Source organism: Peromyscus maniculatus, chromosome 11 (assembly GCF_049852395.1).
Source record: "Peromyscus maniculatus bairdii isolate BWxNUB_F1_BW_parent chromosome 11, HU_Pman_BW_mat_3.1, whole genome shotgun sequence".
Lineage (NCBI taxonomy): Eukaryota > Metazoa > Chordata > Mammalia > Rodentia > Cricetidae > Peromyscus > Peromyscus maniculatus.
Genome location: NC_134862.1, coordinates 70,319,602 through 70,337,679, shown reverse-complemented (window position 1 = coordinate 70,337,679; position 18,078 = coordinate 70,319,602). Strand labels below are relative to the sequence as shown.

Here is an 18,078-nt window from a genome sequence, read left to right as displayed (position 1 = left end):
GGTTCCTGCATCCAGTAGGCACCACCCACTGTTAAATCCTAACTCCAAACCTTGCTCTCTTAATGACTAGCTATTTTAAGCACACAATTAACTGTTGTCATCTCAGTTTTAAAGCTGCTCATGGCACACCACGACAAGCAAACGGCTCTTTAGAAATTGTACACCTTACCTGCTCACAGGACTTAGGAATAATGCTGGGTGCAACATGTGATTCTTTCGTTTTGTTATCAATTACATGGCCGTACACGAGAATAACGAGTTTCGTGGTCACATGATTAAGAGTCATTTCATTATAGCTTGACAGAGTCTCCACATATGCGTGATTGGATGTCACACACTTCTGAAAGTCTAAATCCTACAAGGAAATTACATTTTTCTATAAATCAAACAAACAGATACATGATATCGAGAAGGAAACAGACACACTGGTCTGAGTTTGTGGAGGCAGTCAGAATGCACGTACATCATGGAATCAACTATTTAGAGTTTAGCATGGCTTCTACAAATGACCCTGAATTTGGTTACCCTATCTGATGAATGAGCCATCAGCTGCATCATATTATCAGCCATGTGCTACTGGATTTCTAGGCTTCATCAGGCTTAAGACTTACAGGTTTCTTCTAGCAGTAAGCAAATGTCCCACTTGACAATTGAATAGGCAATAATAACAAAAACCCCAAATCAAGGCAAGCAAGGCACCACATCTGGGCCATACCCAAAGGATCAGAACCGTAGACTTTGGAACTGAATGGCAGCTGTTGTGGGTGGAATTGAGTCCCCTCCCCTAAAGGTTTAGATGAAGTGCTAACCCTCAGTGTCTCAGAATATAACTTTATTTGGAAGTAGGACCTCTATAGTTAGGTGAGATGAGTCTATCCAGGAGTCGGGGAACTTTGTAGACACATTCGAACACAGGGAAAATGCTGTGTGGAGATAATGGTGCCCAAGCACAATCCAAGGAGGGAAGCCTGGACCAGATGTTCCCTGCTGGCAGAAACAGCATTGCTTTCAGGGTAGCCTTTGGTTGTCAGTCACCGACAGGCAAGTGAAATGCCTATTTTCTAGGGGCATCAGCACAGCCAGGGCACGAAAAAGATAAGAAAATTAGCAAACATTTATCTAAAATTTTGCAACAAGGGGGGAAAAAACCTAGAAGTGTGGTATTGGGGTTTGAAAATGCATGTATATTTTGACATCGAGGAGAACTGAAGAGAGCATTATCTAATGAATGTCTGGGGTGCTAAAAAGTCTTAACTGATTAACTCTGTGTGGAATTATCAGAAGGCAATAATTCCTACAATCTTCTCATAATTGCTCTTTTTGTTGCTGTTGCTGTTGGTGTTTTAAAACAAACCCTAGCTTTCCTCTCATTTTAGTTTTTTACACCTAAAACTATTTGTGTTTGTTTTATTTCGGGCTTTGTTTTAAGACAGAGTCTCAGTCTGTAGTTGAGGTTGGCCTGTTTGTTGCTCTTGGTCCTCAGGCTTCCATCTCCCTACCCTCAGCTGAAAACAAGGTTCTTAAAGCATTGCTTATATAGCCATGATGTCATTAAAGAGTTAATAATAAATAATTATGAACTCCTTAGTATCATCTAATAGTCAGGACACAATCAAGTTTCTCAAGTTGTGTAAAATATGATTTAATACCCAAAGCACTAAATTTGTTTTTCTGTATTTACATTATTTGATCCCGAACAGTCTCTCTTCCCCTTCTTCAAGTCATTGGGTTATTGAAAAAAATGAAATGAGTTTTTGCTAGGCAGAATAAATTAGATTCTGAACTTATCTGGTGGGATAGGGGGGATCTAATAGATAGTCCCTGAGGAGTAACACTGGAGAGGTAATGGTTAGTGCTGTCAATTTGAAAGAATCTGCAGTCACCCAGGAGGTGACCCTCTGGACGTGCCCATGGGGGATTATTTTGATTGGTTAATTAATGTAGAAAGTTCCATCTTCATTGTAGGCAGGACCATTCTTTGGGCAGAGGATTCTGAACTGGTGCAAATAGGGAAGGAAAGCTGAACACTTATTTGCATTCATCCTTCTCTACTTCCTGACTATGGGTATGGTGTGGCAGCTGCTTCAAGCACCTGCGACCTTGACTTTGCTGCCTTGATGGACTGTGCCCTTGAACGGTGGGTGACCTCAATAAACCCTTGGGTTGGTTTTGTCAAGAGTATTTTATCACAGCAATCGCATAATTAAGTGGGTTGTGGATAAACATTATTGTCCTTGACATTTTATCTTTGAACATTCTCATTTTCATCATGAATTTATATGGTTTGTGAATCAAAACATAATTATAAAGGACAGTTGCTCTGCTATTGAGAAAGTTCAGCACCCTGGTCTTAACATTCCTCTCTGGAGGTTCTTTCTAGATGAGCAATTGTCTTATTCTTATTCCTCATGGAGAGGCAATATAAAAAGAAAGGAATCTTGGTCGCCTTACACTTCCACCAAGATTTTTCTGAAAGCTATTATTGTCATATTGGAAATGAAACCTGACTGGCTTGCAGGATGTACTGTTTTTAACCCAAGGTTTATAGTTAATCAGCGAAGATTGTTGAGCTTTGGGTCTGTCACCTCCTCAACTTCTGATTCACAGTAGGGGTGAGAATAAATACTAAGTAACTCACAAATACAAGACTGCAAATTATGCTGGTCCGGGACAGACTTGAACCAACTACTCTTTGGAGGAAACGTTCACAGACAGGACTTAGTCATTTCACTAAAGGTTTTGAAAACCTAAAAGATGTATGTCCAGAGTTGTTCGTGAACTTCTTCTGATTAATGATATGCTAAGCTTTGGGGGAATCCATCTATTTAATAGTTCCTTTTTTTTTTTTTTAAGATTTATTTATTTATTATGTATACAGTGTTCTGTGTGCATGTACACCCACATACCGGAAGAGGGCGCCAGATCTCATTACAGATGGTTGTGAGCCACCATGTGGTTGCTGGGAATTGAACTCAGGACCTCTGGAAGAACAAGCAGTGCTCTTACCCTCTGAGCCATCTCTCCAGCCCTATTTAATAGTTTCTAATTCTGTTCTTTAAAAGGATCTTTCAGGGAGCCTGGAAAATTTGCCATGACAAGAGGATTAATGGCTCACAGGGATTTAGGATGAGATAGTAGTTAAAACTTATTTTCAAGAATCAGATACCACCTTCCCGTCTATCTTTGTCTGGAAAACATGGGATGTACTTTATTAAAAATAATTTAGTACCTACAAATTTATTTACATTTTTTCATATAACTTACCTCACCAGCAACATTTTGTTCAAAATACTGATTCACAATATTAAGAGCAAGCTTGAGCCATATTTTATATTCCAGAGATGGCCAGAAGACATCAAAACCTTCATATATATCCTCCAAGGGGATGAAGAAGGCCTAAAATAACAAATTATCTAAATTATAATCGGTAATTAAACAAGATGGTCACCATCTTCTCAGACACGCAACAACCAACTCTATTAGACTCTAGCACCAATATGATACTGCAATATTTAAAAGAATTAGCATTGTGGAAAGAGTATATAAGATGATAAAATGTGTGGTCCAGGGAAAGATATACACTTTAAAAGTAGCCCAGAGGGGCTGTAGAGATGGCTCAGCAGTTAAGAGCACTGGCTTTTCTCAAGATTTGGGTCCCAGCACCCATGTCAGGTGGCTCACAATCATCTGTAACTCCAGCTCCTGGGGATCCCATGCCTCTGTCCTCCACTGGCACCTGTACTCACATATACATACCTACATGCACACATGTACACACCTACACATAACTAAAAATAAAAAAAACCAAATCTTTAAATATATATACCGTGATATTCATCACTCAATAGTTATGTTGAAATTTTTGCTCATGAGCCTGAGATTCAGGACCTGAGCTCTCACAGCAGTTAATCCACAGTGCTCCCTACTTACAGTGCCCCTTTCCAGAGGCAAACTCCTTGTACTCTGTCAGAATTCGAGATAAATGAATTGCCATGAGTTCATTCAGACTATGACTAAATACATCCCTTCTCTCCTCTTCCAGAAACAACACGGTATAGTCTGATGAAGCACCATTTCTTTCTGCTGCTCTACATCCCCTAAGACTCTGTTCCTTCTATCAGCCTCAAAAATTGAGAACAATTGCAATAGGAATTTTAGGTTCTTTTAATTGGATTGTCCACACCAAATGGGATTTTAGGTCACTTATTGGTTGAACAAATTACATATTACTTGGCAAGTGTAAACAAAAGAACGGGAGTTTGAAAACAAATGACTATTCTTTCAGAATGCTGCTTTCAGGATAGTGACAATTTGCATAGCATAACACTACAGACAAGTTTCTAATCTCCATAACATCAGAGGACAGGCATCATCTCTACTTGACTAATACAGAAATCAAGACTCAATGAGGTTAAAAAACTCATCCACAGGCAAGATGCAGCAGAGCTCAGCAAAGCCTCATGTGTGAGAGATTTAGCCTCTCTGAGCTATTCTATACTGCTGGCATCAGCTGATCAAGTGATCAAATAAAATACCAGACCCCAGCCAAAGAAAAGATTCCTTATCAAGGATTAACTAATAACCTACAACCAAACTATTTTGTACCTGCAAAGTAGTTTCACAGATGGCAGTATAATCAACTTCGCGCTTAAGCAAACAGCTTAGTTCACCAAGTACATCCCCACTGGTACAGTACTCTGTGTACATAGTCTTGAACTGCCTGCCAGTCCTCTGGCTTGCTTCTATCCCAAAGGTGGGAGATGAGCTATGCAACTGTTGGGGCAAGGTTATGAAAAGGGAAGTAAAAAGGTTAAGTTCTTGGAGTATACCAATGGCTTCCACTCTTTTTTACAATTGTTCTAAAGCAAGTCAAAGATTCCTTAATGAGATGTGCCAAGGATGAAGGGAAGAATTGACTTCCACAAAAGTCATGGTTTATTTTGTATTTCAACATCTCAAGGCAAAGGTTTTCCTTTTGCCAAATAAAGATGAAAGTTGTTGGGCTAGGGATGTAGCACTTGCCTACCACACTTGAGACCTCAAGTTCAGTCCTTAGCACTGAAAAGCAAAACAAAAACAAACAAAAAGAAAAAAAGATTCTTATAAGGATTAAATAACAAAACATATTGCCATTCTTGACTACTTTTATGAAAATTAAAATGAACCTCTTCCTATATGCATCACTTTTTAACATACTACTGGTTGGAGAGCACTAGTCTAAGTTAGCTGAAATGCAAAACGCTTCAAAATACGAAAATTTCTGAGGGCTGAAATAACACCACTGGTGGAAAATTCTACACTTGATCTTATATAATGGATCACAGTAAAAATGTAGGCACAATAAAAATACTGTATAAAATTGTCTTTAAGGTATATAGAAGGCATACAAGAAACAAAAATGAATTTAATGTTTAGACTTGAATATTACTCCAAAGAGATCTCATTATAAATATGCCAAAATCTGATTTCAAACATCAGAAGGACACTCTGATGACTGTAACAGGGAGCTAGAAATTGGGATTTTCATGCTGAGAATAAGGATGTGCCACCCACAGAATCCCAGGTGTCAGAAGAAAGACTCATTTCCCAGGGGGTGGGGGTGGGGAACTACCATCATGTATATTTCCTGGTTTTTCTTTACATTCTGTAAATTTTTATGAGAAATGCCCAGACAGATTGAGAATTTTCCTCTCCCCAGTTTTGGACAAAGCAAAACAAATTAATGTTCCCATTCTTTATGCTATGTTGTTTTCTTCATAGGCAGTGAGAGACACTAACACTGTGAAGGGCAAGAGAGGGAGATGAGGGAGAGAGAGAGAATGGCGGCATGTTCCTATAATTCCAGCACTCGGGAGGCAAAAACAGGTGGCTCTCTGGGTTCAAGTCAAGTCTGGTCTACAGAGTGAGTTCCAGGACAACCAGCTCTATACATAGAAACCCTATTTCAAAAACAAAACAAACAAACAAATTTCTCAAGACCACATAGCCACTAGTAAGATTCTGGGAGTGCCATATCCAAAGGACTCAAGATACTGTCCCTTAATGGCCACTAGTTTTGTTACCAGAATCACACACACACACACACACACACACACACACACACACACACACACACACACAAAGCCTGTCAACCTCTCATAACATAGAATCACCTGAGACAAGTCTCAGTTGAGGATGATCTAAACCAGGCTCATCTGTGCACATGTCTGTGAGGGACTATTTTGATTGTTTATTGACCCAGCCACTGTGGGTAGCACCATTCCCTAGGCAGAACCCTGAACCACACAAGAGTGAAAAAAGATGTTTGAACATCAGCAAGCAATGATGAGTTTGTTCGCTCTTTGCATCAGAGTCCTATAGGTAGGATGTCTTCATTCCCAGCGTGAAATTTTCCTAGAGAAATCCTAATTCCTAGGACCCCTCTTTTACAATACTGAATGTGTATACATTTAACTTATTTCATACATCCTGTCCTCTCCTTCTCTCCTTCCATTGGAAAATGAGTTCCAAATGAGCAGAGATTTTTGTCAGTTTTTTCAATCCTATACCTAGAATGACCAGAGTTTGCTCATGATAGTAACAAAGTAAATATCTGTTTAATCAATGGATGAAACTGCCTAGAATCAGATTCTTGGGATTACATTTTCTTCATATTATTTTTTTGTCACAGCAGTTTATTTTCATCAGAATGAAAGGTCTGAAATACTCGTTTTAAAATGCGGAAGCTAACTATATTCTTTTCCCTGGGACAAGGGTTTGTCACATAAGAGCATCAACTGGGAACTAGGAATTGATCAGTGTATAAGCCACACTGACTACTGTAGCCAGCTACTAAGGGTCAGTATGAAGAAGAGGCAGGGTTCTCATATTCTCTCTCTCTCTCTCTCTCTCTCTCTCTCTCTCTCTCCCTCCCTCCCCTCAAACAAAAGTCTCCTTACTGATCAACTGAAAAGTTTTATTTTGATCTTCATCCAACTTGACCTCTGTGAGACTCTTGACTGCAGCCAAGCTTATGCCTGAACTCTCAGTTAGGTGAATGAGTCCAAGTACTTACTAGTTTCCATGTCTGAACATCCTCGAACCACTAGTTCCTCCAGCTTTGTTGTGAAGAGTAAATTGACAACTCTGAGTGCACTTGGTAAAATGGGAAGCACATTTGAGTATTGAGTGTGAAGATTCTGTCTCAGTTGTCACGCTTACTCCCCTCGGAAACGGTTTCATGTGGAAGAGACTAACAATTTCAAACTTTTCAGCTCCAGAACTTACCCCTAAGTTGCAACTGTGTATTCAAAATGCTTTTTTTTTTTTTTTTTTTTTTTTTTTTTTGGTTTTTCGAGACAGGGTTTCTCTGTGTAGCTTTGCGCCTTTCCTGGAACTCACTTGGTAGCCCAGGCTGGCCTCGAACTCACAAAGATCCGCCTGCCTCTGCCTCCCGAGTGCTGGGATTAAAGGCGTGCGCCACCAACGCCCGGCTCAAAATGCTTTTTAAATAAAGAAAATTAGTTGTTCTTACGCTAGCCATTCCTGAAATAATTAAGAAGATTCCTTGTGACATTTCACCTTCTCTACAGATGATATCACCGTAGTCGAAATAAGTGAGTCTAGTTCTTCTCTGAATGAAAAAATAAAATAGGGTGGAGAAGTCAATCCTAAAATTTCATAGACCACTTATCTAAACAGAAATAAGGTTTTAAAATTAAAAATAGTTATCAAGTAGCATAAAAATGGAAAACATACCCTGGGGTTGTTATAGTATATACACGTATCACATCAATTTTAAGAAATAAAAATACAGGCAAGCAAGTAAAGGCTTCGTGATCAGTACTTAACACAGCAAAGAATGCTAGCACCCAGTAAATGTTTAGGGGATGATTGAGCAAAATAACAATTAAGGAAGTATTTAGCCTTCACTGGGGCTTGGGCTATAAATGTCAAGCCTGGAAATCAACTTCTTGGCCACAGAAGGTTTTTAGTTAGGTGGGGAAGGTGTTGTCAATAAAGCTTGATGGTTGTGGCAAAGCAGACAGGAACATGGCACTTGAGGACAGTGAAAAAAGGCCACAGGGTTTTTTCCCAATTGTTTGTGATACCCTCACTAGCAAGGTAGGGATAGGTAAGCTGAGTCCTGAAAGAAGAGCAGCAGATAGCAGATAGATATGAAAAGACCTAGATGCAAACACAGTGTATATACAGTTGAGATAGCTGCAAGAGATTCCGTTCGTGTCAGGCAGGGACAGAGACCAGACTTAGCTATCACAAGGCATCAGTAGAATTGAATGTGTCTGGGGATCTACATACTTTATGGATTCACAGAAATGTTTAAATTGTTTTAAAACAGTAATAAATGATAATAAAGCTTTTTGTAAAGAAAATGTTTTAATATATCAATTTGTATGTGATGTGTTTTGATATGTATAACATGTGTTCATGTATGTGTTTGTGTGTGCATTTGTGTGTAAAATCAGAAGACAATCTTGAGTGTCTGTCCTTGTCTTCCACCTTGTTTGAGACAGGGTCTCTTGAGACACTGTGTACACTAGCTATCTGGCCACAAGCTTCCAGGCATTTTCCTGTCCCCACCTTTCATCTCACAACAAGCATTGGGATTATAGAAGAGTGCTACCATGTCCAGCTTTACATGCATAGGCAGTCAAACTCAGGTCCACATGCTTGCTGTGGCAAACGCTTCACCACCTCCCCATCTAACATACTTATTTTTATAATCACATAATAAATATCGAGTAGAATTCTCTCTATATTTTTGTGGAGGGGAGGAAGGCTGTGCCTGGGCTGTACATTAAGATGTTTGTGAGTCATTAGTATATGGAGTTATTTTCTCACCCTTTTTATCATGACTCTCAGTTCATTCCTGGGTGGCCAATCAATCATTGTGCAAATTATTACCTATAAAAAACTAAATTCTAATTTTATCTTAAAATTCTGCTTTAAAAAAAAAACTGGATGGGATGTGAGCTTTTCTTCCCAGTCCCAGGCTAGCCCTCTCCCCTTTATTAGACACCATCTGTTTTCTAAACCACCTCCAGAAGAACCTGCCAAAAAGGGTTCCCTCTGGACAGCTGCTATAAGCTACACCAACTGGACTTCCCACGAGTCTGAACTGAAGCAGAGAATCTAGGATTTGAGACACAATTGCTGTACCTATAAAAAGTTGCACTATAAAATGTCCAAGATTCCTGTTAGGCCTTTGCACCCTGCCCAAGGTTGGCTAATGTTACAGACTTAATGTTTGTGTCCTCCTAGAATGCATATTTTGAAATCCCAGGTCCCAGAGTGAGGGTTTTAGGAGGTAGAACCTTTGGGGCGTGCTTAGGTCATAAGGGTGAAGACCTTACATTCAGGTTTAGTGCCTTTATGAAAGAAGCATCATAGAGCTTTCTTGCTCTTTCTGTCAGATGGAGACAATGAGAAGACAGTCATGCAATGAACCAGATGGACTCTCACCAGAAACCACATCTGATCATGCCCTGATTTTGGATTTCCCCAATTCCAGAACTGTGAGAAGTTAAGTTTCTGTTGTTTGAAAGCCACTTGGTCTGCAGCGCTTTGCTATAGCAAACCAAGCTAAGATACCCAAATGGCTCTTCACTTGTGAAAGCAACCATAATTCTTCAGAACATTTTCTCCTTGCTTAAATTAGGTTCCTGAGGTCTTCAAATAAATAAATAAAGGCTTCATTTAACTGAAGTTATGCTTTTGATATGCTTTTCTTTAGTTGTTAGTTGGGGCAGGGAGAAATGTTTACATCAAGCCTAAGTCAGAACAGAAGACATTATTACCTTGAAGAACTCAATGAGGACATCTTTATTTTCCAACCAAACGATATTGGGTAGGTATTTGTCAGGGGTTGGAGGCGGGATTGCCATGGGAAAGTTATTCAAGGCTTTGATTTTTGTAAGAAGTACCTAAAAATGAACATTCAAAATTATGGTAATTGTTTCTGTGACAAAAAAAAAATGCACGTGAAGTCGAAACCAAGGAAGTCTAAGCACATTTCTGTTGTGGAGACTTAACTTGAGCTCGAATCACAGCTCCCCACCCTTGCCGCCATGTGTATTATAATCTTTCTGTCCCTATTTTCTTCCTCTTATTTTCACTTATTAACTCAGATCAACTTGTCATCTTTATAATCCAATTATTACATCCTACCCTCTCTTACACACACACACACACACACACACACACACACACACACACACACACACACACAGTTGTTCCCCTTCAAATACTGTTACTGTCTCTGTGGATGCCCCAGTCAGTGGAATGATGCAGTACAAAATCCACCAGTAAATGGAGAAGCAGAAATATAGATAGATAGATAGATAGATAGATAGATAGATAGATAGATAGATAGATAGATAGATAGATAGATAGATAGATAGATAGATAGATGGATGGATGGATGGATGGATGGATGGATGGATGGATGGATGGATGGATGGATGAATGGATAGCTCAATATACTGAGGCTAGAGAACAAGCCAGAGGAAGATTTCAGAGACAATCCTGACAAGAAGTAAGGAGTCTGGAAAGTTTTCTAAGTCTTTCTTCAAGTCCCTTCCTGAAGCCTGGCCACACAGACTGTAAGTCCTCTGAGTCCTTTTCATTAAGTCTCCAAGCCTGCTTCTTCATTAGATTTAGCTACAGATGGCTTCAGTCACTTGCAGCCAAGTTGTTCCAACTGCAGGACATGCCAGGCAGCCCTGGCTTTGAATGCCATGGGCATTAAAAATGTTGCCAGGAAGTATCGAGGTAGCTCTTGTGATTCAACGCTTCCTCAAACAACTTCTCTCATTACATTCTGGGATGCCTGAGCTTATGGAACCAAACACAGTGGGAACCACATTACTACCTAACTTGTCTCAATGCCCTCGTGCCTATTAATGATGTATGTACTACCTTACACATCTCAGTGCCCTCATGTTTATCAATGATGTGTGTACTACCTTATTCATCTCAATGCCCTCGTGCTTATCAATGATGCCTCTTGACCAGAGGAAGGTGAGGTTTTTCAGGGCTTTAGCAATCACATTGCGGATTGCCTGCTTTGTCTTCAGAGCAATGACAACATCACGGCCTTCGTGCTCTATGAGTCCTGAGAAAAATTAGATGTGGTAAGCAATCTATGCAACAACCACAATAACAACTAGTATTGTATTAGAATGTCCAACGTATTTATACAATAGCCTTTCATTCTAGCTTCACACAGAACGCCTAAGACTGGTAGGGTTAATTTGCAACCCCATCATATAGATGAAAAAAACTGAAAACTAGCTTCCCGCACAACTAAACAAGTCTCCGTCTGATCTCCATGGTATCTCCTACCCATTTCTATGCCAAAACTTGTTTCACTCGGGTATTGTTTTAATGTCTCTGCCTATCCTCTATATATTTTCTGTTGGTTGGATGACTAAAAGACTTTCATTCAAAAGAGCATCCAGAGTTAGGTGGATGGGTCTTGTGAGCTCAAGTAGAATACTCATTCTCTTTTAATAAATACAAGGAGTCAGGGACTAGACTCTTGGCCAAAATTAACATTTCATGTGTCATCTTTACATTGAGCACAATGTCTGGTGCATGTATGGAAGGTACTTATACACTTTTTTCATTAAAATGAATTGACCGGTAAAATAAAGGGTAGCCACGATCTAGAGCATTGGTTTTAGCACCACATCCACCAGAGCTAGAGAACTGAGTGCTGACTTATTAGTCACATGATCTCAGGCAAGCTAACCATACTAAACAAAACAATGTCTTGTCAAAGGTCATCATCGTGTGGCTTTCCCTAAAATCCTTGAGGACCCTGACCTTGCCATCTGAACAGACACTCCTGCTCCCACCCCTTCCCTATACTGTCACAGCAGATACCAGGGTCCCTCTGACCTTCTGCAGGGATGTCCTTTTGCATGCTCAGACAGTCCACCAGACTGCACATTTTTTGAAGAATCTGCATCTACCCAATATTTCTTTCCCATCTTTGGACCTTAGATATGGTCAGTAAATGCCAGTTGGATGGATGAATGAACGAGAACATGCAATGTAAGACTTCACCCCCTGTAATGCCATATTTAGAAGAAGGGCCTCTACGGAGGTGATGGGGCTTAAATGATGTCATAAGAATAGAGTCCCTACCTTGTAAGGACGGGATCTCACTAGAGAAATTGGGCACCGGAGTCCTTCTGCACATGCAGAAAAGGTCAAATGGGGCCACAGCAATAAGGCTCCCATGTTTACCCGCCGCCCCCCCCAAGAAGCCAGTCTTCACCAGAAACCAACCTTGACAGCACCATCATCTGGGATTCTGGCCTTCAGAAGCACAAAGAAATAAAAATCTATAGATTACACGATAAACAAATCAGGAAAGCAAATGTTCCAACCACTCACCTAGCTCTTTAATGGCCTCTCGCTTGTTTTTTTCTAAAATGTCATACAGTTTCTGTAAGAGATAATAATAATAGTAAGAAATAATAAGAAATGGTGCTTATTACACCAAGTACAATTCTGGCTTTATCACCCAAGTAAAAGTTAAAGAAGTGTCACAAAGGAATTCTCACTCAGTTTGATTTAGGGGAGCTTTTGTCTTCCGGAGAGTTCCGTTGCATTTCCCAGGCCCGGACTCAGATTGCAGTGAATGTTGCAGGGCTGATGTTTTGCATAAGTACCATGCTTCACTGTGATTATTATTAGTTCGAAAGAAGGAAGGAAGGAAAGAAGGAAGAGAGGGAGGGAGGGAGGGAGGGAGGGAGGGAGGGAGGGAGGGAGGGAGAGAGGGAGGGAGGGAGGGAAGAGGGAGGGTGGAGGGAAAGTTCTCTCTACACTACATTGTGCACAATTACAAATTCTCATTGGCAGACATCAATTTGAAGATACAGCAAGGGAACAGGGCCTACTTTGCCAAGAGCACAAAAACCAGTGGGATGATGTGAACATGCTGTGTAAGCGAGTTCACGCTCCCTGCAGGCCACTCCTTTAAGAGTTGAAGAAGTAACTCCACACCGGCAAATGGGTGGTGTGATTGCTCTTTCAATCACACAACAGGTACTATGGGATGCTGGCTGTGTGCCAGGCACTGCTCCTCCTAAAGCTCACTCTGGGTGTCAAGTCTTTCTGGAGCACATTCTTAGCCATGGCAACAACCCGGAGGCAACAATGTACAGTCCCCTGGGTCGTCACATACAAGTGCCTGCAATGCACTCAGACGCTGCATGCCACACGACTGCTAATAGACAACGATGGATCTGTTATCCAAAGCTTAAGCAAAACCTAACTTTTGTTTTTTCCCTGTTTGTTTGGGCTTTTAAAAATTACACCTAGTAAGGCCGTTGCTTTGACTATACAAATGAGACTTTGTATGTCACTAACATACTCATATCCAGCCTTGTTTGCATTGTACTAAGCCTCCTTCTTGCAGAACTGAATTTATATTCACACTGAGATACTGGGCAACAGTAACTCCTGCCTGCAAAGATATCACTACCAGAGAGGTAATGTTTGTTACCTCTCGGCAGGTAAACTGCCATAGGCCAGTTTCCAGAAACATCGAGTCACTTCAGAAGCATCTACCTAATACACATCACAAAAAGCCACTGAAGTCCTCTGTTTCTTAATTTTTATTTTCCTTCATGTGTAGGGGTGTTTCATCTGAATTTATGTCTGCACCATAAGTGCCTGGTACCTGAGCACCAAATCCCCTGGAACTGGAGTTAAATACGACTGTGAGGTGCTATGTGGGTGCTGAGAACTGGACCCAGATCCTCTGGAAGAACAGTGAGCGCTCTTAATCACAGGCTCCCTGAAGTTCCCCCATTTAAACAATGGAGGTTTGTTTTATACCATAGCTATCAAGGCAACTGCCTCCAGACCCCTCTGCTGTCTCCTAAATGTCTCAAAACATCCTCAGCTCCCTCCCCGGCTCACATTTGACTTCCCTCATCTTCCTCCTTCTGGAGTCTTTTCTGCTATGAACTTCTCCATGTTCTCTGTTTTGTTTTGTTTTTTTGTGTGGAGAGGGCTGTGGCGGTAGGGACACACACACACACACACACACACACACACACACACACACACACAAATAAAAAAGTTTAGACCGTTCTCTGAAGCACCTTGTATAACAAACACTTGAACCTGTTTGCCTACTGAAATCTGTCTGTTGGTCACATACATAACAAGCTGATCTTAGGGATATGAATACACCTAGGTAAAGTAAGTGCCATCCACACCACCCAATGCCTGTTTCTCACCTGATAGACTGATTCACGACCAGAAATTTGCCTTATCAAAAGTTTGGCATCTTCTTGACTTTTGACATAGCCTTTTGTGATACTGTACATCAAGCTGAGGCTCTTTTTGATCTGTACGTCTGTCATATTTATTAGTATTGGTATTATAACCTGGAACAGCAGGGTGGAGGGGAAAATATACATTTAATTGTTTTATCTCTCATGAGGATCTAGTTTACCATGGTTACGTACATGCATGTAAGCAGAGGTGAGTGTGGGTACAGGCTATGAAACCAGGATGAAGACCACGGGAGGGAATTAAAGGCTTTTAGCAAGGCAGAGAAAGCAACAGAGCACATGGGACAGGAAAGTGGAAAAGAGACTGGGGCATACAAGAAGGGGAAATGGGGTGGGAAAGGAGGGAGGAGAATTAATAAAAATATAGTTTTATTTGAAAATCCCACAGTGAAATCTAATATTGTATGCTAATTCAATTTTTTAACTAAAAAAAAAAAATCATGAGGCAAACACCCTCCCCAGGAGAGGTTCTCAAAATGTCATCTGTAGGCCAGCAAAAGCATGTCCAAGAACTTTCTAGAAATGTAGCATTTGGTCCTGTCCGGAAGTGTAATGTCAGACACTGTGGTATGTGGTCCCTCAGGGCCTGTTTCCAAAAGGCCTCTGTCTGCCTCCACACACACATGGGTTTGTGACCACTCCCTTTGTGCATAATGGACTGTAGCTTTAGGTGGAGTCTCTAGCACGCCCCTGTCCCTCAGTCTCTCTACTCTTCAACTTCAGAAAACAAAAGTGGCGGCCCAGGAAGCTGAGCAACAGCGTGGAAGAATAAACTCTGTCTCTGAACCATGCAGGCCACCTTCCATTCTTGTTCTACATTTCTCTACTTTTACGCTAAGGCCAGCTGGTGCAGGGACTTAAGAGAATGAGATCTCTTACACTATCTCTCCAGTCGCCATCTCTGTGACCTTCAGCAAGCTACCCATGACTCTGAGGATTCCCTTTCCTCCTGAACAAAATGAGTCTAATATGGAAGGCCCGGGAAGCCAATGGAGCCACTGTTCCAAAGCCAACTGTCAATCACACAGCAGGGGGCTTCCCATGGAGTCCACGCTGAGTCAGAGCACAGGGGCATTTGGTGCGAGACTCAGTATCAAGAGAGGAGAAAGTAAAAAGAAAACAGTATCACAGTGCAGGAATTAAAAGAACAGAGAAAGATTTTATTAGCTGCCGTTTTGATTGTGAACTTGGGGGTAGGGAGGATCTTGTTTAAAGTAAATGTTTTCAAAGCCTTCCTCTGTGATGCACTGATAACCCTGAGCTGACCGCTGACTCCTAGGGCAACTAAAATAAAGATCTCCAGTATTCTCCCAACCTTCACTAAGGCAGATATGTTTCTTTTCAAAGTCATATTGGGCTGAGTCTAACTTTTAGGGCACTTAACTTTATGTAGAAGTTACACTTACCTCAGAAGTCTATTATAAGAATTTAACTGGGTAAGTTATATAAAGTACTTTCCCCAGTTCCTGGCAAAAAGTAGTGTTCAATTTAAAAACCCAACTATGTAATAATATTGATTTCTTAAATATACTTTATTTTTATGATTTTGTTCAGGCAGTACAAGACAGAAGGGCTGCTAACTGATTGAGAATTGCTGTGCACACTCTCAATAGATTTGTATTTGTTTAACAATCCCCTCTAAATTGGAGCATTCAATTCTGGAGAAAGGCTCCTTAAGACTCAGGAAATAAACCACATACAAGTATCAGAAAGTCCCTGAAACTTACAAGGTTCACAAGGCCTCTTCCCAAAATTATATAATGGTGAGGACTGCTGGGAAAAGGAAACTGACCTGTCAACTCTGAGTCACCTCTGTAAGTAACCCCTCACCCATACTCCTATTAAATAAACCCAATAAACTCATAGGTTTACAAAGATGGACTTGAAATCCCTACTTCGGCCTTTCATTGATTTCCCCATCTGAAATGTACAGGCAGTTTTTTTCATATCTATTCCCCAAAAGTCACACAACAACTTGGCTTACACAAAAATACATCTTTAAAAAGTTATTCCACCTTTAAGATTTTTCATAGAGTAATACTTCTAAAATGATTATCTTGTTCCAGGCAGTGATGGCACATGCCTTTAATCTCAGCACTTGGGAGGTAGAAGCAGGGAATTTCTGAGTTTGAGGCCAGTCTGGTCTACAGAGTGAGTTCCAGGACAGCCAGGGCTACACAGAGAAACCCTGTCTCAAAAAAATTATTATCTTGCATCTATGTGCACAAGACATCTGCATAAAAACTGTCTAGAGAAAGTTCTTCCAGGCCATGCCTTAGCCTCGCTACATGTCTTGATTTCCAGTGTTATATAGTTACACCTTACATGAGCTCTTAGCTCATATCTCAGCTCATAAGGCAAACACCATAGAATCACAATTACTCCTTTAAGTGGGTTTTACATACACAACTCTGCATAGCAATTCTCATGAACACTAAATTTGTAGCACTAGTAAATAGAAGGAAAATAAAAACCTGGCAGATGGAAGAGGAACAAATAACGGGGTTATAAAGCTAAGGGTGTAGAGCCCAGGTTTCTGCTTCTGGTGTGATTGGAAAAGCCTCTGTGAAGGCAGGGTGTAAGCAATGACAGCCAACCAAGCAGGTGTTTGTTTGAAGAACATTCTGGAAGAGACAGCTCCTTCTCTCATTTCTCTCACAAGAGTGAAGCTTACTGAATCACTTAGTAAATCATGCAGCAAACCAGTATTTTAACGTAGGAAGCCTTACCTTGAAGATAGGAAGGAACCTAATTATTCTAAAATATCCTATTACCACTGTAAACTGGATGAGAACCAAGTTGTTTGGTTTCAGCTTGACAAAGTGTAGGCATAATATATCAACGATTCCAAGAACTATGATGAAAAAATCCAAATTATTCCAATTATGAAGAAAATATTTCCTTTTTAAAATTAGTATCTGTTTAAAAACAAACAGAATATATGTTACTCCATAACAACTATATATTGACATAGGGGAGAGGAAAATATTTAAAATTGCAAGTCAATCATAAGAAATGAGTTGTATCCTAGATTTTTTTATTTTATGTGTATGCATATGTTCACCTGAGTGTATGTTTATGTACACCACCTATGTGCAGGTGCCCATGGAGTTCAGAAAAGAGCATCTGATACCCTGGATCTGGAGTTACAGTTATGGGTTGCTGTGGAATAATCCTTCTGTACACTATGAAGATATATTGGCTCTCATTTTTAATAAAAAGCTGATTGACTGATAGCTAGGCAGGATTTTGGGGGCAGAGAGAATGCTGGGGAGAAGGATGGTATCTGAAGAGACACCATAAGACTCAGAGTGAGCAGGATGGGAAGTACGTACATGATGTAAACAAGCCTGGGGCAGCACACAGATGAATAGAAATGGGTTAGTTTAAGTTATAAGACCTAGCTAAAAACAAGCCTAAGCTATCAACCAAGCATTTATAATTAATATTAATTCTGTGTGGTTATTTGGGAGCTAGCTGATGGGACATAGCTGACTGACAGGACAGAAAAACTCTACCTACAATGGTTAATTGTGGGCTACTCAGTGTGGATACTGGGAACTAAACTCAGACCCTCTCCAAGATCAGTGCCCATTATTAAGCACTGAGCCATCTCTCAGTCCTATTAGTTGTATTCTAAAAGCTGAATTTTTAGCTATTTGTCTGAAATTCCCCTAAATTCTTAATTTTCCACATCAAAATGTTTAATGTGACTCAAAATATAGAATCTATAATGGAGTTGCAATACCAAAACAATAATTTT

General features: G+C 40.4%; 1 protein-coding gene across 6 annotated transcripts in view; it reads right to left on the bottom strand.

Annotated features, from left to right (window-relative positions):
* Positions 1–18,078, bottom strand: part of Slc9c2 (solute carrier family 9 member C2 (putative)) — a 58,154-nt gene that overhangs the window by 8,013 nt on the left and 32,063 nt on the right. For all 6 annotated transcript variants that reach the window (XM_042258421.2, XM_076547821.1, XM_042258419.2 and 3 more), the window contains 9 exons: positions 17,045–17,233; positions 14,259–14,408; positions 12,403–12,454; positions 10,965–11,113; positions 9,798–9,923; positions 7,514–7,612; positions 4,606–4,773; positions 3,265–3,396; positions 170–355 (listed from right to left, as the gene is read on the bottom strand). In XM_042258421.2, the coding sequence (XP_042114355.1) occupies positions 170–355; positions 3,265–3,396; positions 4,606–4,773; positions 7,514–7,612; positions 9,798–9,923; positions 10,965–11,113; positions 12,403–12,454; positions 14,259–14,408; positions 17,045–17,233 (1,251 nt within the window). The remainder of the gene's footprint in view (positions 1–169; positions 356–3,264; positions 3,397–4,605; positions 4,774–7,513; positions 7,613–9,797; positions 9,924–10,964; positions 11,114–12,402; positions 12,455–14,258; positions 14,409–17,044; positions 17,234–18,078) is intronic.